General features: G+C 36.1%; 2 protein-coding genes and 1 pseudogene across 2 annotated transcripts; 1 reads left to right on the top strand and 2 right to left on the bottom strand.

The window, feature by feature from the left end:
* Positions 1-13,761: 13,761 nt before the first annotated feature.
* LOC125583584 lies at positions 13,762-16,218 on the bottom strand. Its single transcript, XM_048750765.1, has one exon. It carries the CDS (start codon positions 16,013-16,015, stop codon positions 15,200-15,202), a length of 816 nt encoding a protein of 271 aa, XP_048606722.1. The 5' UTR covers positions 16,016-16,218; the 3' UTR covers positions 13,762-15,199.
* A 7-nt stretch (positions 16,219-16,225) lies between these two features.
* LOC125583169 (zinc finger MYM-type protein 1-like) lies at positions 16,226-17,196 on the bottom strand. Its single transcript, XM_048749770.1, has 2 exons — positions 16,848-17,196; positions 16,226-16,764 (listed from the first exon to the last, which is right to left on the bottom strand). Exons 1-2 carry the CDS (start codon positions 17,194-17,196, stop codon positions 16,226-16,228), a joined length of 888 nt encoding a protein of 295 aa, XP_048605727.1.
* A 4,565-nt stretch (positions 17,197-21,761) lies between these two features.
* Positions 21,762-23,265, top strand: LOC106408357 (annotated as a pseudogene).
* The last annotated feature ends 1,224 nt before the right edge of the window (positions 23,266-24,489 follow it).

Genomic DNA, 24,489 nt, shown 5'->3' with positions numbered 1-24,489 from the left:
ATTTGTTGTGCCTGCCCTGGGTTCTGAATCGCCTTGGCCACCTTCCCGCCTATAACCGTGCGTGCCCTGATGGAAAGCCTCGTGAGGATTAGTCTGGGCTTACCGCCTGGTATCCCCCACGGATATAAAAAAAAACTAAAAATTTGTTAAAAGAAACTTTCAACTTTAATTCCGTTAACATCTGCCACCCTCTCTCATGGTAATTTAGATGAAGGGTGACAAACGTTAACATAATTAAAGTTGAGGATTTCTTTCATCGAATATTTAGTTGAGGGATTATTTTACGATTCATCTTTAGTTAGGGGTTTTATTACTAAATCTCACTAAATGTTTTAAAATCTTCAATATCATTATGTATTATTTAAAACTTTTATAATCCATTTGATATGCCTTTAAAACTAATTTATAAATCATTATACATTACTTTATCAATCTTATAACCGATTTATAAAGTTTTATACATATTTTAATACTTTTATAAATGGTTAATAAAGTTTAACAATGATTTTATAAAATTAGAGATACGATTTTAAATATTTTAAAACATTTAGTAATGATACCCTCAACTAAAGATGGATAGTAAAATAACCCCTCAACTAAAAATTCGACGAAAGAAATCCCCAATTTTAATTCCGTTAACGTCAGTCACCATCCGTCTAAAATACCGTGACGGATGGTGACAAATGTTTACGAAAATAAAGTTGAGTGTTTCTTTTGTCGAAATTTTTAATTGAGGGTTTGTTTTAACATCCATCTTTAGTCGAGAGATCTTATTACTAAAAACCCTTATAATTCCAATCAAATTTTAGAATTTCTTGAAGTGCATGGAATGAATCTCTTATGCTCTACAGTAAATGTACCATCACCATGTGTAGATTAATCCTCAGGTTGTAGTCTCATAGCTTCTTCCAGTAAGCCATATTCTTGGTAGTTGGTGGATGAGTTTTGATTGGATTATAGCGGTGTTTGCAGAATAAGCCTATCTCTGTAATGTGATAGATGCTCTTGTATCTTCAGTTCAGTGTTCTGGAACTGGATAAATAGCCAAACTTGGATTGTTTTGTGGTGAACTATTGCAACTTGAAGCTAGCTAACTTGAGTGCATGTGCCCTTTCGTGAAAAATATTTTTGCAGTCTTAATGATCTGCTTTTTATTCTTGGTAAGCATGTATTTGGATGGAGAATGCTTAGACATTCTTATCACCAGTACTCCAAAGAAAAAATTGGCTGCGGTCATGATTTTATAATGGTACGTGAGAATGCATGCTATCTTTCTTTCATGTCTACTAATATTAAAAATAACTCATCTGGAGGTATTGTTGCATGTTCCTCCATCATTAGGATTTCACTTGCATGCTGTGTCTAAAAATTTGAAACAAAAATAGAATCCGAAAATTTTAAGTAGATGGAGTTTTCCTAAAAGTTAGCTAATGAAACCAAGTCATAGGAGTCTTTCAGCTATCTTTTTGATGTATAACCATTGCAATTTTCTTTTATATGTTCGAAACTGCTTGTTGTGATTTGGAATGCTTATGGCTATAGGGAGTTTTCATAATCTAGGAGTGTGTAACTTGTTAATTTGTGATCTTCTTTCTTTTATGTGCTTATGAGTGTCTAACTTGTTAATGGCAGGTTGATCGGCATCCTCAGTTCAGGCACTCGAGGTGTCTCTTTCTTGTGAGAACAGATGGTGGATGGATAGTTTTCTCATACCAGAAGTGTCTTCGAGACTATGTTCGTGATAGGTACCGTCTCATGCCGAGAGATTTATTCGTGAACATTTTAAGCGTGCTAGTAGATAAGTCATAACTGGTTACTGCTGTAATACCGTCCCGCTCATCATCAATAGCAAGCAATTCTCATATAAATTTTGCTGATTCCCCCTTATTGAAGAAGTTACACAGCACGAAATCAGGTGTAAGGCTTTGTTGCATAAAATATGGAATGGCTCTCAATACATTGGTAGGCTTGAATCAATAAGAATAATAGCAGATATAGTAGTTTACTTGTTCTCATGAGCATTTGATATACATATGGGAAATAGATAATGGGAAACAACAGCAATGGATCTATCGTATTTTTACTCTAGCCTATATATCAGCAGCAGGTTCATTAGATCTTCAAGTCCATATGAATTGGGATAAGCACATAACCGGAATAAACCGGTGAAAGAAGAAGCATCCGTTAGTTCACTAATTCACGAGGAAGAAGTGAATCCTAAGAGCATCCTCAACGAAAATATCTCAATCAGTTTAATGAAAAGTGTTAGGAGTTAATTAATTTTCTAACAAAGAATTGGATCACTGAATTCCCAACCTCAAACCGGTGTGTGGGAAAACATGTTTCACAATTTTCAATATTTGATTCAAATGTGTTCGTTCACAAATGCTTTAAGCGTTCTCCTCGTATAACTTATGAAACTAAAAGAAGACACAACAAAGAAAAAAAAAAGAAATAACTATCTCGCGAAAACATGATTCGAAGAATGTATATTTTGTAGTTTTTTCTACTCTGATCTTCTTTTTAAAAACTTGTGTTAGGTTTCTCTTTTCCAAATCATCTTATGTCTTAGTATCTTCGCCCTTTAAATAAAAACGCAAAACCGACTTGTATATCTTTCCTTTACTTGGTATGATTTGCAATTTCTTTTTTAATGACCTTGCCACTGCGTAACTCAATTTCAGATAATATGAAAACATAAGAAAGGACCAACTGAAGCAAACAAAATCCATAAATTCCAACTTTTTCTTCATCACCTGGTCTAGCCCAAACATGTTTTTTTTTTTTTTTATAATCATGCAGGGGTATCCTGGCCCTACAACAATGGTTCAGACTAGTGGCCACGTGTCAGTTTTCTGTCCTGGTGATGTCGAAATATTAATTTCCTAATGGCCAAAACAGGAACACCGGTGGCTTCACCGTATTAGTTTTTATGCTCAAATTAATCAACACCCATCAACCCCTGGTTTTATTTATTTTTCTTTTCAACGGGGAGAACATGGTGTCGTTACCTCTGATGATAGATCAAACATAGATATCAACTCACCGAGAATTCTACCGTTTCGGGCGAGTTCTGTATTTGTTGTCATCGATTAACCTTTCAGCGAATCCATGCCTCTATTTTTCTGAAAAAACCTGAAGCTTCTCGACTTCATCTCAACAATCTCTCGTCCTTTTTTTTTTGAGGATTGAATTTAGCAAAAAATTCTTTTTCGATTACATTTTGGGCCACTCCTGCAAAGTCTTTGCACCTTCAGGCGAATCCCAGGTCACACTCCCTATTAATCTTCATCGGACCTTGCCCATGTTCCTTTACTTCCGACTCCAGCAATATTCTGCTATAGTGTATTCAGGATATCGACCTTTCTGTTTGTCAGAAGCGACACGATTCAAACATATTGTTAATTTTCTCCTCCAATTATGAGACTGCCACTTTTTGTTTAGCAACCCCCAACATGTTGTCTACATATATGAGTAGGTAGACCTTTGAACCATCTTCACATGTTATGATATACACACAACTGTCTATGTAACTTCTTAGAAATTTAAGCTTAGTCATGTAACTGGTAAATCTCTGGTTCCACTTCCTTGGTGCATGTTTCAAACCATTTAAATATTTGTTCAATATACATACTTGTCCTTCCTTGAACTAATCCTCAAAATCCTCAGGTATCTCCATGTAGATCTTTTCATCCAACTCATAAGTATAAAAGTTGTTTATATGTCAAGATGTTCTGGTTCAAGATCTTCTTCAACCACAATGGATAACAATATCATTATGGACACATGTCTTACCACTAGTGAGAATATATCTATGTTTCTACTGTTGAACTGAAGAGAAGAATGGAGCTTGTGCATAAATAGGGCAAGCTCTTGAAGATCTTGAGAAGAGTTCTATGAAGCTTCAGAAAGTGATGAGAAGCTGATACAAGGTTGGGACAATGGCTAAGAAGAGTTCAGATAGAAGTGGAGTAGCCTTTGGATGAGTTTAGGAGAGAAAGGTTGATGGTGCAAAGATAGGGACGGCCATGTACGGCCGGCTGTACGGATGGTACGGCCCGGTAAGGACATGGTCGATCCAAAAGAGTTTCTATCAAGTCTTGGGATGTTTTGGAGTTGTGCAAAGATAGGGCGCAATGTGAGAAAAGCAACCCTAATCCGTACACTCAGCTGATGAAGACTTGTGATGCAAGGCATGAAGAAGGCTTAGGGAACAAACGGGAAAGAGAGCAATGATCCTAAAGGCATATACTGTCCGAGATGCTTTAGGAAGTAACCAGGAAGGTGTTGTGCTCTCTTGACCGTTTATGGATAAGGTTTCTTATCCATACAGCCTATTCAAATTCAAATGTGCAAGCTGGCGTGAGCTGTAAAGTAAAGGCAAAGAAGAGATCATGTATCTGGCCAAAGGAGAGGGAAGATACATGGAGCTTTAAGTAAAGCAATCAGGCGCCAGCAAGGGAGAACCAATCACCATTCAGCCAGCCTTGACCAGATCCAAAGATACATCCAAGCCATTCATTTCCCAAAGTGCTTTAGAGCCATCAGATTTAGGTTTATGAGTTTCAGATTGTGAAAGCTTATATAAACTGATGTATGGACGTTTTGTAATCTCTTAAGTGAGTAAGGGGGGAAACCCTTCTCCTTCATGTTCTATGAAAGTTTGTTCTTGATACTAAGTCTCTAATCTATTCTCTAAGTCTCTCAGTCTCTTTAATCTTGTTACCTAGTCTCTTTCATACTCTAAATCTCTCCCCATACTCGTAAGTCTCAAATCTGTTCACATAAACTCTCCTAAACACTTTCTCACACACACCTTGAGTGAATCCTTATAAAAATCTCATGGTATCAGAGCCAGGTTCATCAGAACCTGGTATCTAACTTCCGCAAAGCTCAAGCCCACTTCCATGGCTGTTTGAAGCAAAGAAGAAGCTCTTTGGTCCAGCCAACGTTTGTTCATCTTCAGGAGGAAGATAAACACATCCGAGGTGCTTGAGAAGCTGTATGTGCTCTATCCTGACCTATCAAGCTCGACCTGAAGAAAGGAGACCCTGAAGAACAAAGCCTTGAAGTGGTTTGACAACACTCTTCAAGAGCTAGATCCTTGAGTCTTAGTGGTGGTTCAAGAAGAAAGGTGACAGCTTTCTACTTGGGACTGGTTTTGGCGACTTGACAGGGAGGAAAGGAGGTGTCTCAGCGATGGTGGGTTCAAGAGGATGGTTCATGAAAGAAGAAGGGGTGTTATACGACACCAAGAGCTCAACATCTGGCCATGAACCATGGAGATTCAAGGAACTAGTAAAAGTTCCTTGGCTGTAAGCTGGATCTCTTTCCCTCTTTATTAAAAAGCTTGAGTATAGAAATGTTGAGGTGGTGTGGTGATTGATATGCTGTGTATATCCCAGGATGCTTTAAAGGCTTGTTTAGTGTTTTGAAGAATAAAGTGATTACTCTAGTTCAGTCATGAGTTTGCTAAGATATTAAAACTTATTGTTTGAATCATGTGCTCATGAACTGAAATTGATTGAAGTAATGCTGAGAACTGTGTAGTCCCGGATATAATGATGCGTGTCAGGAAGTTAGTAGACGTCTAAACCTGATTGTTTTTCATGAAATGAATCCGCTGGCTGTCTGACATTGAAGCATTAGATTCATGTCTAAATGCTGAGTAAAGAAGCTCTTAAGAGTGCCTAAGTAACTTGTCTTGAATCTGTTAGGATCCTGCTTGTACTTAGAGAGTTAGCTTGCAAAGAATAGAACTTGATAATGCCTTGTGTCTATCTGTTGCATTGCTTGTGATAGTAGGAATCAAACTTGATAAGTTATTAATCAATGTTTGACATTAATAAGATTGAAAATGGTTAAATGCTTAATGTCAGTTCTAAATTAAAATTGTCTTGTTAAGATGATAGATTATATTATCATGCTTGCTGTTATGAGTTAGAAACTGATTAAGATTAATGCATACTGCCTTGTATTGTTGCATTTAGATTATAGTCTAAGTTGCATATTAAGGAGTGTTTAAAAGTGCCTAAATACTTTGACTTGAATCTGATAAGGTCTTGCTTAGTATTTAGAGAATGGTTGCTTGCATAGATAAGAACTTGACATTGTCTTGATTCTATCTAATGCTATAAAGCTTGAGACATTGGTGATTAAACTTGATGAAGTCAAGGATTGATCCCAATGCAAATGTGTCTTATCTTTGCTAGAGTTTGAGTGATGTTTCAGGTTCACAAAAGGTGTTCCTAGTTCATCATCAAATCCGAGTTGAAAGAGAAAGAATGATGCCCATTGTGTGTACAATGGAGAGGTGTTACAAGAAGGGAGAAGCACATATGGTTGTAAAACTCACTGGTGTTCTTCTTCTTAACATTGCAAGTACCAGAAGAAGAAGCCAACCGGGTCTAGGCAGTGGCGTGCCTATTCAAGAGGGTGCTCAAACTAAGACAGAGCACTCTTGGCTGTGTGAAGAAGAAGGCTACTCTATCAAGGCGGCTTCTATTGTGAGGTGATTGAAGAAGTAGCTGAAGCATCCACAAGCATTCCATCATGGTGGTGAATTCAGAAGGGTGATTGCAATAAGAGAAGAAGAAGAAGTAAGGATTCAAGTGGTAACTTTGAGAACCACTCCTCATCATCTTAACCAAGGGAGTAAACCTAATCTCATCTATCTTAATATGTCTTGATAGGTTTATCTCCTGATTATACTATGTGCTTTCCCTAATTCCATTAAGAGTTTATAGCTTCTAGTAGAATGTCTAGGCTAATTGCACTGAAATTGTTTTGCTGCTGCATTGTCTTATTGATAGTAAGTGATGTCTAGAGTCCCAGAATCTCACGGTCTGTTTATTGCATTGTCTTGGGTGTGGTCATAAACTTGAATCATCATGAATGTGTTGTAGAATTGAGTAGAATGTCTATGCTACTTGCATCATGATTGATAAGTTATTTTGCATACATAAGCATATCTCATACTGTCTAAGTTCAATCCTAGTGTTATCTGATGCTATTGCCTATGTTTAATCCATCAATGAAAGTCTTGCATCAATTAGAAATTGTCTAAGTTGCTTGCATCATTGGTTCTGATTGAAACTGTTGTGCATAGCTTTAATATTAATCATGGATTGAACCTGTTGCATTCATATAGCTAATGATTTAAGATTGTGCATTCATGTAGTAATGCATTTAAAAATGAGCATAAATTTCAAATGTACTGATGTAAGCTTGCATTGCATTTAGAGAACTTAATAATCATAATAACCTAGGATGTCAATGTAGTGTCTAGAACTTGTATTGTCATTGTTAGAGATTGAAATCTACTTGTCTTGACTCAGTCCAGTTCTGAGTGTTGCTATGCCATAGTTAAATCCATCAGTGATGTCTTATAAGCATTTAGAAGTATGTCTAAGCTACTTGAATCATTGGCTGTGATAAAACTAGTGAGCATAAGCATGAATTGAGTCACACTTATTGCCTTGATTGCATAAGTATCATCTAGTCTTGTGTTCATTTGGATTGAATCTGGTTCATTCATATGGTTAGTGTGTAACCTAATGCATTCATCTATTGTTGCATTTAAAAAAAAAAAAAAAAAAAAAAAAAAAAAAAACTGAATTGATTGTCTTTGCTTGATTGTCTTGATTGTCTAGCTTGTTTCAAGTATCATATATTATTGTGGCATTGGTGAGCAAACAGGATGGATAATCTTGGTTTGATCCCAATGGGATGATCTGATCTTGCATTGAGTTGTGGTGGTGTTAGGTACACAAGGAATGTGATACATGTAACTCGCCAACAACCAAGAATGTAAAGACAAAGGTCTTGTGCCATTGCATATCATCACTAGGACATGTTAGTCCATAATCTACAGGAAGTGTAGTGTGATTAAGTATGCAATGAGAGATGGCTATTGCATAATACCATTGGACATATCTAGTCCTTAGTCTACAGGAAGTGTAGCATGGGTCATTATGCAATGAGAGGTGTGTCTTGTGAGACTCTCTATGGTGATTCAAACACCCTAGTTCCTGGTTAAGGAAGAGAGTAAACTCACAAGAAGAAAGCTATCATGAAAGATGATAGTTATTAGACCATGGAGATGCATAGGATCATCACAAGCTTAGCTCCTTCTAGTCTCGGTTCTAAGCTTGAGGGGGAGTCTTAATGCATATGATCCATGGTCAGTAACAAGTCTTTGCAAAGGCTTCTACAAAGGATCATCAACCGGGCCAAGTCAGTGGCGTGTCTAGGCAAGAGGCTGTTCAGAGCAGTCTTGGCGAGTGAGGAAGAAGGCTCTCCATCAATGCGGCTTCAATGAGAGAGGTGATTGAGGAGAAGCTGATAAATCCATTCTGCCTTTCCAAGAAGTTGATGATGCCATGGAGATGGTGCAATGGCCGAGTGGGAACTCACCAAAACAAAAGGGAAGTGTTCTAAGCTCAATTCAATTCAATACATTCATCATTTCAAATCAAAGTCTAGAAATGATACTTAAAATGTTTGAATGGATTGTGTGATGTTTCTTGGTAAGTACTGATGCACCTTTGGGATAATGTATCAGGTACCATTGCTTGAGTCTCACTAAAGATGTTCCTGGTCATTTCCTAGCTTCTCTAAGGTGGCTGTGAAGTCTGTTGAGAGGGGGAGATCCAAACCAGTTCTATGAAGAGGGCAAGCATAGTTTGAAGTGTTGATCAGCCTTACTGGGGTTTTGAAGATGATCTGGTCGTGTCCTAGCTTCTCTAAGATGGCTGTGAAGTCAGTTGAGAGGGGGAGACTTCAAACCGGTTCCATGAAGAGGTGAAGCTGAAGTGTGAAGTGTGCGCAAAGCTGTGAAGTGTTGCTGCACCTATTAGGCCATGATCCAGAGCTTCTTGTGTCCAACCACACTGGTTCTAAGGCACAAGAGCTCACTGGCCAATCCCTAGGCTTTGGAGAGCTCTACTCTTTTTCCCTTGCAAGGTTTTGTCCCAATGGATTTTCCTTGTAATGTTTTTAATGAGGGAGACTCTTCAGGGTTCCAAGCTTGACTTAGGATCTCCTAGAGTCAAGCTTGAGGGGGAGTGTTGAACTGAAGAGAAAAATGGAGCTTGTGCATAAATAGGGTAAGCTCTTGAAGATCTTGAGAAGAGTTCTATGAAGCTTCAGAAAGTGATGAGAAGCTGATACAAGGTTGGGACAATGGCTAAGAAGAGTTCAGATAGAAGTGGAGTAGCCTTTGGATGAGTTTAGGAGAGAAAGGTTGATGGTGCAAAGATAGGGACGGCCATGTACGGCCGGCTGTACGGATGGTACGGCCCGGTAAGGACATGGTCGATCCAAAAGAGTTTCTATCAAGTCTTGGGATGTTTTGGAGTTGTGAAAAGATAGGGCGCAATGTGAGAAAAGCAACCCTAATCCGTACACTCAGCTGATGAAGACTTGTGATGCAAGGCATGAAGAAGGCTTAGGGAACAAACGGGAAAGAGAGCAATGATCCTAAAGGCATATACTGTCCGAGATGCTTTAGGAAGTAACCAGGAAGGTGTTGTGCTCTCTTGACCGTTTATGGATAAGGTTTCTTATCCATACAGCCTATTCAAATTCAAATGTGCAAGCTGGCGTGAGCTGTAAAGTAAAGGCAAAGAAGAGATCATGTATCTGGCCAAAGGAGAGGGAAGATACATGGAGCTTTAAGTAAAGCAATCGGGCGCCAGCAAGGGAGAACCAATCACCATTCAGCCAGCCTTGACCAGATCCAAAGATACATCCAAGCCATTCATTTCCCAAAGTGCTTTAGAGCCATCAGATTTAGGTTTATGAGTTTCAGATTGTGAAAGCTTATATAAACTGATGTATGGACGTTTTGTAATCTCTTAAGTGAGTAAGGGGGGAAACCCTTCTCCTTCATGTTCTATGAAAGTCTGTTCTTGATACTAAGTCTCTAATCTATTCTCTAAGTCTCTCAGTCTCTTTAATCTTGTTACCTAGTCTCTTTCATACTCTAAATCTCTCCCCATACTCCTAAGTCTCAAATCTGTTCACATAAACTCTCCTAAACACTTTCTCACACACACCTTGAGTGAATCCTTATAAAAATCTCATCTACTCCCTCTCCTTTTGTACATAGCCATTAATAACAAGGCATACCTTGAATCTTGGTTCCCTTCAATTCAAAAAAAAAAGAAAGAATCTTGGTTCCTCAACTCTAGGAATCCCAACCTTTCGCTTGTATATCCATTTGCATTCTATCACACAGTGTCTCTTAGATTTATCAACCACTGTCCATGTGAAATTTCTCAGCAATGAATCCATTTATTCACTCATTCCTCATTTCCCGAGAACCCAACCTTCATCGTTTTTGGCTTCTATAACTTGCATGTTCTCTTGAGTCACCATCAACAGAGGTGATAAGCGATTCATCATTAGTTTTTTCAATAAAGCAACCTTCTAGGAGCTCTGATTTCCTGCGTTCTTTGTCACTGGTCAAATGATAGCTCTGAGGTTATTCATTTTTAACTCCTTCCAGGTTCTGGTAAAAATCTGAATCATGATCATCATTTGCATTTCGATCACTTTCTTCATGGCTTCCAGTGTCAAGTTACGTATCCCATGAGGTGACATACTCATTTGGAAAATCTGTATCTCAAGTGTTATCACTTGTCTCTCCAAGTTCAATATTGAATAGCAGCTCTAATAACTCATTTTTATTTTCTTGCTTTTGGTTCTCTTTCTGAATCATATCTTTGTAGACAGGATTCTCTTGAAATATCACATTTCTACTGATATGACATTTTTCTAGTAGCCACACTTCTAGCCTTTCACACCAAGTGAGTTTCCCGGTAGAAGTACTTTCTTTTCTCATGAAGTATATCGACAAGCCAATTATCTGATATAGACATGTGTCCTTCAGACCAGATGACTTTAGTCAACTATAGGGTCACGTGCCCACAAGGTCACACACCCACCAAGGCCAAGCTACGTGCCCATGAGGCTACATACCCAAAAAGCCATGTGCATATATGGTTATAACGCCGTCATCAAACCACGAGTCCCTTTAGACCCCTTGGTCATATGTGCTCCGTTAGAGATGGCAATCATGGACTTGGACCGCGGGCCTGATCCGTAAAAGACTGTTGCGGGATGGTATTAGGACGAGGTTTTTTAGACCGGTAAATTTTCGGGCCTCGCGGGACGGGTCTTTGCAGGACTGGATCTGTTGCGGGATGGACCGAAACGGGTCATGCGGGATTACAAGGACCCGCATATTTTTTTCATTTCTTATTTTACCTGAAAAAACGAGAGTGAGAGTGAGAAGAAAGCGATTCTTGTGATTTTCTCCACAGAAAACATAAGGAGTTCCGGCGATGATGATTCGAGCTCCGGTGATGATCATTCGAGATCCGGCGATGACGACTCCAGCTCCAGCGATAACGATTCGAGCTTTGGTGGTGTTTTGATTTGGTTTTCTCTTTTTATTACACACAACTATGAATTGCTTTATTACAATGTGAGATTTCTTGTTTAAGTTGATTGGTTTTGTTTTCAGTACTATGAAATGGTGTTTTTATTAAATTAATTTTTGTTACAATGATGTTGTTTAGAAGAAAAGTTAGTTGTATATCATGTCACTTGTATAATTTGACAAAGTGATTCACAATTTTTTTTTTTTGAAATCCAAAGAATTACAAAAAAAAGATGGTTTGATGAAGACATACAACAATTGAGCCAAGTTATTACAAAGACAACAACTTAATCAGATTCAAACTTAATAAAATCTTATGCTGATAACAAAAAAAAAACTTTTAACTCAAGAACGCAAGCACAAACAAAATTTTATGGCATTGATTTTTGATAAGACTTTAGTGTAGCTTAATGAGCTCTCTTCAACTCTCTTACACAACTCTTCCACTTGAACATTCATGAAGGAAACTATAGTAGGCGGTTTGATAAGGAAGCAGCCCGCAGGATGGTCTGCGAAGGCCTATATGTTCTGCGGTACGGGTTTGGACCAGCATTCTAAGGACCGCAGCCCGCGCGAGACAGGCCCGCTGTGACCCGCTCGATGACAAACCCGCCGCGGTACGAAACGGGACGGGATGGATAAACCTGTTTGACATCTCTATGCTCCGTGCCTAATGAGCAAAAAGATTCTAGTCACTCCTGAGGCTATATACTTCTTTGCAACAAAACATCTTCTGCGAGGCTAAACGGTATATGCCATAACATCCTAGTCAAATTTGGAGGCAAAGTCCTACTCCCTAAGACATAAAAAAAAACTTGTTATGAAGATATGATTCATGTTATCAGATAAGTACAACTTATTTCCTGACTTCAGACATGAAAACAAAAGGGATAAACATTGGAGATAATTAATCTAGTAGTCAATCCTCTTAGCTAGAGTAGGACGCCCATTTCCTGCCTCTAGTCTCTGGATCGCGTGTTCCTCCTTCGAATCAAAAAAAAAAATTATGGTAAAAAAAACTTCAAAAGAGACTCCAAAACCTTAAAAGAATGAGGCTGACTTGAAACACTTTCGACTAAGAGACATCCCACCTATAACTAGGGTTTATATACCAGTATGTTGTATTCTTGTTTAAGTTTAATAAAACGGTGGTAGATGATTGATTGGACTTTAACTTAATACTATACCTTTAATTTTTCCTAAAGCACTAATCCTAACCAATCATGTTTTAGCTTTAGTTTTTAAGTTAAAATCTACAGCAAAATTTTACAATTTTTTACCAATTAAGTTGTAGTTTTATTTTTTCAAGATACAACAAAAAAGATACAACTTTAACTTTTCTATTTGTTTTAGACAAAAATCCTACATCCTTATAATTTGGGCTGTAGAAAAAATAAACTCATAATTGAAAAAGAAAATCACGTTCTCTTTTTCATCAGCATACGAGGTACATATATATAGTCAGATATTTAGTATTTTCAAATCATGATAATCCTTGATCATAAACTAATAGTTTAAAAGTAGATAAACTTAAGAACATAAATTATCAACTAAAAACAAAAAGGAAAAATCAAAAGATAACTTAAGAAAGGAAAACCCTAACGGAACACTTGTTTTATAAATACTAGATTTTCTTCAGAGCATTAAGTATCGAAAACTAAATTTTCAAATACTTTTTTTTTCTAATTGGAGATGAGATTGCAATGAATTTATGGAATTCTCTTAGATAAAATTTATTTGTATTATTATTTAGATGGTGGTTTTCCTTTAAATTTTTAATTTTAGATGGTTTTTCTTTTATTTTGGATAAATTTGATAATTTGTTATTTTAAATAATAATATGAAAGTTTTTTTTTACAGCTACATCATATTTTATCAAATCATGTTTTATTTTACAAAAATACATCCAATAATTTACAGTTACACTTATCATAATTACAACAAAGCAGAAAAATATACTTTAGTAAGGGCATGACTGGTTCAAACGCAGTGGCTGCGGTTGCGGGAGTTCTCAGATGCGGGTGGTTGCGGTTTTTAGCGGTTTTAAGAGATTTATACGACTGGTTCTAAGGTTAAAAATTGGTGCATTTGCGGGATACTTATTACTGGTTAACTACCAAATGCTGCAGCGGTTAAATAATAAATTAACAATATTTACATTTTATATAATTATAAAAATATCAAAAATCATAATATTATAATAAATATAAAAATTATACTTAGAAATTTATAATTTAAATTTTTTAAAAATATAGAAAATATTTTTATTTTAAAATTTTAAAATATTAATTAAAATATAATATATATATTTTAGTATTTTTATAATTCCAATTAAAAAAATTTATTGAATATTTTTATTTTTGTACATATATTGTTTATTAAAAAAAAAAATTTATCCTCCCGCAATCTCCCGCAGCCGCAAACGCTAGTTGGAACCAACTTTTGAATTTATGAAGTTTAAATTGGTTTGAAACAGTTTAGAGTGGTTTGAGTGATTGTTGTAAAACGCCAATAGCCGCAACCAACCGCAAAGCTACGTTTGCGGCTGGTAGCGGAGAAACCAGTCATACCCTACATGTACGGCTACATTCAATACATTTACAACACAAATTATACGGTAAATTTTTGACAGTTACAGTCCAACAAATTACTCCCACTATGCTTGATCTCTCTCGTTGTTTTAATTCATGATTCTATAATATCACGAAGAAAATGCATTAGTTTACCCTAACAAATAACATATTTTAAATATAAAAAACTTGCTATATATTTTTATTTAAAATATATTACCTTTTGATACCAAATTCCTTTTTGATTTTAGTATAATTTATAACATGTTATTAAGAAAAAGAAATAAAAATAAAAAATAGTAATAATGGCAATTAGTAAATATTTTATTTATTAACAATATTATTGTAATTGATAATTTTAAAATTAACGTTAGAACGACGTATAGAAAAATGACTACTCAATAGTATTATAAAAATAAAAATATAATAATTATTAACTAATATAATTTATAAACCAACAAATAATTTAGTGTTTTACAAGCGCATATCAAATTCTATTCTAATAATAAAATTAAAAAAATCACAAAACATCTTTTACACTTTGACAAGAAAAATTCATTGAAAGCTTTAGAAAGCCCAATCAAACCCAAAATGTATAATCAAAAAGAAGAACAAACAAACTTTTGTGTGTCCAAAAGAATCAAAAGATGATGAGCGAGGAAAGAACGAATATACCTTAGCAAACCTGGGTCCACCATAAAGTGACTATAGTATATGCCTATATGTTGATCAAAGAAAAAAAAAGTATATACGTATATAAACTCATAATTTCATAAAGTCATGTTTCGGTTAACCAGAAAAGCATTTAGCTGACCGAAGAAAAATAAATCGGAAAGCACATTAACAAAATGTCAACATATGTTGTTGATCGTTATGAAACATAGCACATATTTATATCATTTTCAAAACTCAAAGATTTCTTATTCATTTCACATCAAGATTAACACCTTTTAATACTCGTAACGTACTTAATTTTTTTTTTTTAATTTTCAAAAAACAATTCTCTCTCTAGATCTCTATTTGCTCCATCTTCTATCTAGAAACTACTTTAAAAGAAAAACGTTTCCGGCAGTGACGGATCTAGAAAATAAATATAGTAGGGGCAAAAAAAAAAAATGAAATACAACTAAATAAAATTAAATAGTAATATCTTATAAAAATCAAGAAAATAGAAAAACAACTCTTACAAAATAACTATACGCTCATTCATCATTTGAAATTTCTTAATCACTTTCTCATTTGAATCTGAGTCAAATAATTTTTTCTCAATAAAGTAAACCATACAGTCACTTAGAAACTGATCTCCAATTCGGTTACGTGCAACTGTCTTCACTAGTTTCATTGCTGAAAAACATCTTTCAACACTTGCGGTGGCAACTGGCAAAGTTAAAACTAACTTTAAAAGTTTGTAAACTAAAGGATGTGCTAGATGCTTTTGAGTTTTCACCATCAAACATGAAAAATCTCCAAGATTTTCTACACTCTTAAACCTTTCGTCTCTGCATATATTGTCGATGTAGATATCAAGTTGTTGCTCTAGAGATAAAAGCTCACCATAGCTAAAATCATCTGGATATAACTTATCTAATCGCACCAGCTTCTCTTTATCAAACCCATGGAATGAATCCACCGGGCTTAAAGTAGCCATACAAATAAGCAGATCAGTGGTTACCTCTGTAAAACGATCGTTGAACTCTTGAATCTGCAAATCTAGAACCGTGCAAAAACAGTTGACCTTATCATGATGCATATTGCTTATATTGGTTCTCCTTCTTGGGTACCTAAGATCAACAAACTCTTCTTCCATGATGAGCATCTCAACATTATGTTTCTTACAAAAAGAAGCAACTTTAGCCATAAGCGAATCCCAACCATCATCTCTAAGCTTCTGCAACTTTCGTTTAATGGATCCTACCAGTGACATAGCATTCAAAATATCCTGATCTTTCTGTTGCAAAGTCAATGACAAGTTCGCAGTGAGCCCCATAATAAGTAACATAAGATGCAAATAGAACACACAATCAAATGTGTGAAAGTATTTGAGAAGACCACATGCTTGGCGTTTCTGTAAGTCTTCCCAACCCTCATCTTGGATATACTCAAGAACTTTAATGGTAGTAGAAAACAATTCTTCCAGCCTCAACAATGTTTTGTGATGTGTACCCCAGCGAGTAGTTGCAGGTCTTGCTAAAGAACGTTCTTGATTTTGTCATGTCCCAGTCTTAACATCACCACTCTTGATTCCTTTTTCTAATTCTTCACGTTGAATTTCTCGAAACATATCTTGTCGTTTACAAGAAGCCCCAACAACATTCAACAATGTAGAAATCATATCAAAAAAATCAGCAATGTCAAAGTGTTTTTTTGCAACAGCCACCACAACTAGCTGAAGCTGATGAGCGAAACAATGAACATAATATGCTGAACTGCTTTCTTTAGAAACCAATGATCTCAACCCATTAAACTCACCCCTCATATTACTAGCTCCATCATAACCTTGCCCTCGTACCTTTGTAATGCTCATACCATATCTAGCAAACAAATCATCTATAGCAGACTTCAGAGTTAATGAAGACGTTTCTTTTACATGAACAACTCCAATAAACCGTTCTTTGATTGCTCCCCTTTTATCAACAAACCGAAAAACAACACCCATCTTCTCTTTATGAGAAACATCATCAAACTCATCAACCAGCAAATCAAACACACCATGACCAATTTCTTCTAAAATAGCTTGTCGTACTTCTTCTGCAAAGGAATGGACAATATCTTTTGAATCTTGGAAGAAATCATCTGGTTATTTCCTGGAGCATTTTTCAGAATAACCTTACTTATAGCATCATTTTGTTCTCCTGTGTATTTTAAAAGCTGCAAGAAATTTCCTTTGTTCACATCATCTTCTTTCTCACCATGACCACAAAAAGGTAATCCTTGTCGTAACAAGAATCTTAAAGCATCCATAGAAGCATTTAAGCGAACACGATACTCAGTTTTCACCTTATCATCTAGCTTAAACAGATCATGTACTATAGATTGATGTTGATTCATCAAATCCTCACATTTCTGAGCAGCAATAATGTGACAACTGTTGGGTGGTTTACCCATATGAGTAATCAATCTCTCTGGCTTCTGCCAGCTATTAAACCCTTCTTTCACGAATGCATCACTTCCACCTTGCATTCGTACCTCATCTCTAAATAAATAGCAATATAAGCAAAATGCACGTTCTTTAGATATGCTATATTCTAGCCAACTACTATATTGATCAAACCAAGATGGATTGAATCTTCTTGTTCCACCTCCTTTTGATATTTTTTAAAAATTATGACCATAAGGTTGACACGGACCTTTAGTTAGATATCTACGTCTAACCTCGTCTCTTTGATTTAAAGGGTGATCCATTATGTCTTTCCTTTCACCAGGGTCAGATGGAAAATCATCGATATTGGTATCAGGTACTGGAGGAGATTTTCTTTTGTCTTTCCTTTCATCAGATTCAGGCAGTGGCAGATCATTGACATTAGTTTTAGGTACCGAAGTAGATACTTTTTTGTAGTATTTTTCCATTGATTTTTTCCGAAAAAATAAAGCTGTGTTCAACAATACAATCGAAAGGTATGAATTTTAAAATTCACTTTTGCAAATCAAAAAGACGACAATGTTGACCGAGAATTTTATATTACTTTATCATCATCAACATCACATCAGAGTCAGCGAAACCAAATCAATATTAGAATTTTTCAAGGACACGGTTTATCAAAAAAATCAGTAGAGAATTGTAGAAAAGTTTAGTTTATATAACTACTAGGATCGGCCCGCCCTACGGGCGGGATTTAATGGATCGATTTTATAAAAGATATAATTTTGGTGTAAATTTTCTTTTGCGTTAAATTGATTTATTTGGAGTAACAAATCAATTTACAAATAAACACAAACGTATAGAAACTTATCCAAACCTAAATTTGATCGGCTACTGAATCCTTCCACGGTTGTGTATATTGTATTTTTGAGATGTTCTCCTCATGTTTAGAGTCACAACATGATGATAGGACAAAAGAATCAAGAATCAAGTGACAACAATTCAAAGTTAACTAAAGAAATGGACTGTTATTCGGTAACTTATACATTGATGATAGGACAAAAGAGATTTCAAGAGAAAAAAGCAGAGTAAAAGAGTACGTTCCAAGTATCAGGTAGACCAGGAAGACACCAGTGGCTACAATCATTACCAGGATGGTTCCCACCGTAAGCAGAAGGATAAGCATCTTTACGGAGCTGAGATAGACCGGTTATGTCGAGCCAATATACCAGTTTTTTCAATCTCCTTATCACTTTGTTTAAAATCACCCAAGCCACAGGTGACCCTCCTGAATATTTCCTCCCGTATAATGGCTGTGTGTGACTCTTACATGACTTCATTGGCTCTCCCCAATCCCTTCCACTGCCAACAAAAGATCGTCTAGATAATGTTAGAGAATGGCATAAACATAATCACCTAGACCATAACGTACAATATCAAAATAATAGTCATGGCCGGTTTTGAGCACAACCGGATTAAACATTTGTCTCAATCCCTAAATTTTAAAGAGCTATTATACATAGATCACATGGTCTTTAAATTATCAATTTCTTGTATTAAGATTAATACTAAAATGTTTATGATTCCCTAATAGCTATGCTATGCCTAGAAAATGCTTAACCAATAACATCAACTACCCATTGAAACGGGTTTCTTTGTTTGTTTACTTACTCGTAAAGAACAGGAGAAACACCATTGAAAAAACATTGGTCTTAGATGGATTGACAAATGCATTAACCTATCGAGCCTGGTCATCCCTTTGTAATAAGCGACCAGTCTGTTCATGTCTTTGTATCTTCCATGTAGTCCCCACCTGGGCCACACAAACATACGTAGACATTATCAAATGAGTCAAAACTCGAAAAGGAAGCAAACAAAAGCCAAAGAAAACGTACGGCTGGATGGTCCACCAATGCCAACCGTTGAAAATCAAGACGTCCATGCCTCTCCAGACTCTGGTATGGCTTCCCTTCCACGGCGGAGATGACATAACCCACCAGATCAAATAATCCAGGCTCTGCAACAGGGAGGAGTTTGATCAAATGCTCTGTTATGGCTACGCTTTCCATTTTCCTTTTTCTGTATATCACTCTTTCCTGCCGTGAACCACAAAACATATCACTCAACCTGAACAACATTAAAAAGCTGAACTTTAAAACACATCGAAAGATCACTGCTTCTCTACACAACTAAAGTCAGAAACATTGGATAAAACAACAAAATTTACAATTTAAAACGAAGTTTGTCTCCTAAAGAAAGCTATTAAGTAAACAGAATAAGATTCAACTTTCATGGAAAATCCTTTCCATCAACTTCATCTACCAAAAACAGAGACAAAATCAGAATCAAACTTCATGGCAAATCCTTACCATCGTCATTTTCCAGCATATATAAACTATATATAACCCATAATTCCTCAAATCACAAACCTACACAAATAGAAATAATATTCATCGGTGGTTTCAATTAACAGCAAAATCCAGATCTACTAAAACTCAAACAAAACCCAGATTTTTCTACTCGGCGGTGGTAATCCTCCGTACAGACTCTTCTCTCTTCTTCCGCACTCCTCTCTGCTCCTCTGGTTCGTCTCCCCCCTTGATTATTCAATTTGCACCAAAATCAAAACCACAAAAGAGAGATGATGAGAAAGCAAATATGTATCTTTAAAGGCGATGAATGTGGCATCAAAACGTCTGAGAGGATATGAATGAATACAAAACCACTGAAACGAAGTCTCTAGACAACGATTCATCTCTTTGGACTTTCACAAACTCCATTTTTTTTTGAGCTCTGGATAAGCGAAAGAAGAACGCGGATTTAGCCCTAAATGAAAACACGTCGTTTTATCTTGGCGGAGATGATAAGCAGGCTATACTCTCAAAAGTTAACATAAAGCCCATAGGAATCACACAGACGATTAATGAAACGCACAACATCATTTGACACGTGTCAAGCCCACATAAACCAAATTTCTGACCTGGAATCCTATGTGTCCTTATCAGGATGGAAGAAACTCTTTTTTATAATAATAGATAAGAGGTTGCTTTTCTTTTTACCATTAGAATAAAGTATTAACCATGAAAATAAAAGAAGAAATTAAGATAGACAAAAAGTTACCACTTGCTGAACTCAAGATGATGAACACACGAAAAAGAAGTTTGATTATGGTTTTTAATTCGTAACTTTAGCATAATTATGTCAATTTAGTAAAACAATAATTATATTTCTAAAATGGGCTTCGATAACATACCTGAATGGGCTCTGATCTGTGGGGGCAAAAAAAAAAAACTTATTTCATTGTAACTTTTTTTAACTAAAAAAAATATAGAAAAAATCAACACATTTTTTTTTGTGGGGCAGCTGCCTCCACCTTAACCTACGTAGGTTCGCCCATGGTTTCCGGTGACCGGTGGCCTTATAGGCGCCGGTTACCATCATGTCCTCTTTTGCTCTTTGATGTTAAATAGTTTCGATCAATCTTAGATCGAATATGTAGTTTCGCTTGACGATTTCCCCTTCGCGTTTGGCGATATTTCCTTCGTATCGACGAGTTTTCTTTTTTATTGTGTTCAGCTCAATCATGTTGGAATTGCATATCATTCTTATCTTCTTCTGATATAGATTGAGCATAAATACATATCATTCTTATCTTCTTCTGATGTAGATTGAGCATAAATATAGTTATATCTAAGTTCTTCTCCTTCTGTATGTACTCTTATTCCGTTGATCGATAGGATTTTATTTTCCTCTTTGTTAAATATGCTTAGTCCTTGAATCGGAGGTGGTATAAATCTTTGTCTTCTACTCAATGGTCTCCACGAAGATCTAGACGTAAGATTTGGATCATGCTTTCGGGTATCAAGCCAGAATCCAGTTGATTCGGAGCTACCATAAAGGTTAGTGTTCCGGAAAGATTCAAAGCTTGGCTCTTCTAAAGCTTTTCCCCTCACTCAACTTTAACAATTGGAGAAGAAGATTTAGAGATCAACGGCGATTGAAGGTTGAAGAACATGCAAGCAGTCTCAAGTCTTCGGAGATGGAGATGTTCGGCTTTCCGACTTGTTGGTTCCGGAACCGTCTTTCTTTCTTCGGGAAGGGTGTGGAAGCATCGTTCGAAGACCACGTGTTAACCTAACGATTATGGGGATGATTGGTAAGTGCTGTAGCTTTATGCTGTAGAATTTAATCTGTAGATTTATTTGTTGTAGCTTTCCTTGCTGTAGATTTCTAAAATTAGTACTAATTTTTTGCTCTGGAAATAAAGCTCTCTACAATCATATTTTGATTTTGCAGAGATTTTTTTGCTGTGAGTTTTTTAAGGAAAGCAAAGCTCGATTGGTTGACATATATAGCTGTAGACTAAATTTTGGCTGTCCAGAGCATCTACAGCCCCAACCAATCATCCCCGTATCTTATATTTTGTGCTTCTTATTGGACTTCATTTGTAATGAGACTGTTTGTAATTTGCCCTCTAGGCTATCGTTTTAATGAAAAGGAAAGTTGACAAAAAAAAAGGCATACGCACCCGAAACGACAACGTTAAACATCGTTTTGTGTTACTTACCGAAGAAAATTAAAAAAGAGAGAGACCTTGGTGGGTCCCACGTTAACTTCTCCGAAAGCTCTCAGTGTTTTCTTACAATTTCCACATTTGGCGTCAAGTATCTCGCACACGTCAATGACGCTCTTTCACTCCAGAACCACCGTTAATAACTCCGTAATCATCAGTCCAAGTCAAACAACATTTTCACGTGTTATAACCGTCTAATCTAACGCCGTTAACACTCACCTACAAAAAAAAACAGCGTTTATATAAGCAAACAGTTTTTTCTTCTCCCTTCACTCATCATTATCAGATCCTTTCACCAGCATCCCAAATTTAAAGCTATGATGCCGTCTAGGTCGGCGACAACAACAGCAGCTCCGACGACGACGGAAACAACAACGTCGTATTGGTGCTACAGTTGCACGCGTTTCGTCAGCGTTTCAACCGGAGGATACGTGTTGTGTCCTTATTGCAACGGTGGTTTCATCGAAGATTCTTCCGCCGCAGAAGCACCAACGACGACCACTCCGGTGTCTCAGGTCGAGGATAGTCATAGATCTGTAATTAGACGGCGGAGATCGAATCGGCGCACTTCGTTTAATCCGGTAATCGTCTTACACGGAGGAGCCAGTGGTGAGAGAGTTGAGAACGAAGAAGGAGATCGACGCCCTTATGAATTCTATTACGACGATGGATCCGGTTCGGGTCTTAGGCCGCTCCCGGATTCTGTATCGGAGATCTTGATGGGATCTGGATTCGAGCGGTTGCTTGAGCAATTGAGCCAGATCGAAGCGTCGGGCAACGGAATCGGGAGATCTGGGAACCCTCCGGCGTCGAAATCAGCGATTGAATCTTTACCTCGAGTCGAGATGGGAGACTTCCACATCAAAGCGGAGGCGAATTGCGCCGTGTGCACGGAGGTTTTCGAGGCAGGAGCGGAAGGGCGTGAGATGCCGTGTAAACACATTTTTCACGGCGATTGCATCGTCCCTTGGCTTTCGATACGGAACTCGTGCCCTGTTTGTCGATTTGAATTGCCTTCGGATCCGGTTCAACGGAGTATCGAGGAAGAACACGCTGTTGGTATGACGATCTGGAGACTTCCCGGAGGTGGATTCGCTGTTGGAAGGTTTAACGCGGCGATGAGAGAAGGGGAGAGGATTTTGCCGGTGGTGTTGACGGAAGTGGACGGTGGTGGGCTGGGGAGTAATGAGGGTCCGAGACGAATCTCTTGGGTTAGGGATCATGGGACACCGGAGATTAGCAGAAATTCTGCTCGCGCTGGTCGATTGAGGAGAGCAGCTCGGGGAATGATTTCGTTTATGAGGAGGATGAGACCAAATCGTGGCTCTTCTTCTTCTAATGTTATTGATTTGGATACAAACGTTATGAATCGATCGACGTCGTTGATCAGAAGATTTTTCTGACTTGATGGTTAGGTGAAAAATGTTCAAATTTTTGTTTTCGTTTTGATTCAACAATAGAAGACCAGTTGGAACCTAAATAGTACTTTTTTTCTCTTTTGTAATTCGATTAACCTTTTAGTCAGTTTCATCAAAATTTATGGTAACATAATGTCAAATTCTTTATTGTTATTAAAAATTCTTTCTTTAGTTTTTCATTGTTTCGTTGGCTTATTTAGGATCAATCAACTTGTTTTTCTAATTCGAAGAAATTGAAATAGTTTCATTTATTCTGGAAACGAAACTGAGCTCTCAATTTCATCATAGGTCCCTAAACCCTACAGTTGTTTATTTAGTTTACACATTATTTATAGGTTCATTAAAGTTCAACCGATATATACTTGGCATTATTCTCACATTCGTCACTACATGACACATCCATCATCACCAGCTAGATGATCATCTGAATTATTCTCTTACAAATATCACAATAAAAAAAGAAATCTAAAGGATAGACTACACACGGTCAAAACAACTTTTTTTTTCTGGCGAAAGCTACCCTCTATGTGTGGTCCCAAAAAATAAGATAATTGTCGGATCCTAAATCCTAATAAAAGTCATGACGTTTACTTCAAACTTTTACTAAGCACTGATCCGCGCGCCAGTGCGGACGCACCAGTGCGGATATGAATTTTTAATTTTTAATTATTTATTTTATTAAATTATGTATTTGTAATATTCGTTCATATTATATTCATTAAGTAAATTTTTTTTTTTGCATCTTAAACTATCTATTTTTTTACGAATGTGTGATAACATATAAAAATATAAAAAAATAAGTATAGAGTTAATTAGATAATTCTAAAAACAGAAATTTTTGTTTTGTGTGCGATATCATATAGATAATGATCCGCCCTGTTAGCAAAAATCATGATTATTTTATGTGTAATTTTTTTTATTTTGACAATTTCTTTAAAACTATATTAAATTTAACATATTTTAGTTAGAATATTTTTAATATCTTTACCTTTTTATTTGAAATGCAACTCAATATTTTTTAAAAAATTATAACAAAATATTTAAAAAATATTTTTAGAATTTGTTTGAAAAATATGAAAATTACATTTTAAATTAAAATTATCCTAAAATATGATAAGTTTTGATGTAAACGAAAACTCAAATTATGTCAAAAATAATGATATTCAATGATAATAACAATTTGAATTGATTATTTTTTAAAAAATACATTTACAAAAAATTTAACGATAAAAATTTGAAAGAAAATTCATTTATCTTTCAAATATAAAATGAAAATATTATAATTAAATAATAAAAAATATAAATAAAAACCATAAATTTAGCAAATAACAACTGAGTTATATTATGCTAAAATTTTCTTTCTAACAATTTATCAAATGACAAATGAGTTATGAGCAAATAAT

The sequence above is a fragment of the Brassica napus genome, chromosome C3 (genome assembly GCF_020379485.1).
Source record: "Brassica napus cultivar Da-Ae chromosome C3, Da-Ae, whole genome shotgun sequence".
Lineage (NCBI taxonomy): Eukaryota > Viridiplantae > Streptophyta > Magnoliopsida > Brassicales > Brassicaceae > Brassica > Brassica napus.
The sequence above is the reverse complement of the archived record's forward strand: the minus strand, read 5'-3'. Positions and strand labels throughout refer to the sequence as shown.

Coding starts and splice junctions, on each gene's coding strand:
- LOC125583584 (XM_048750765.1), bottom strand. CDS start 16,015: ATGTTACTTATTATGGGGCTCACTGCGAACTTGTCATTGACTTTGCAA.
- LOC125583169 (XM_048749770.1), bottom strand. CDS start 17,196: ATGCAAGGTGGAAGTGATGCATTCGTGAAAGAAGGGTTTAATAGCTGG. Junction 16,765..16,847: donor AGAACAAAATGATGCTATAA/GTAAGGTTATTC, acceptor ATTCCTTTGCAG/AAGAAGTACGACAAGCTATT.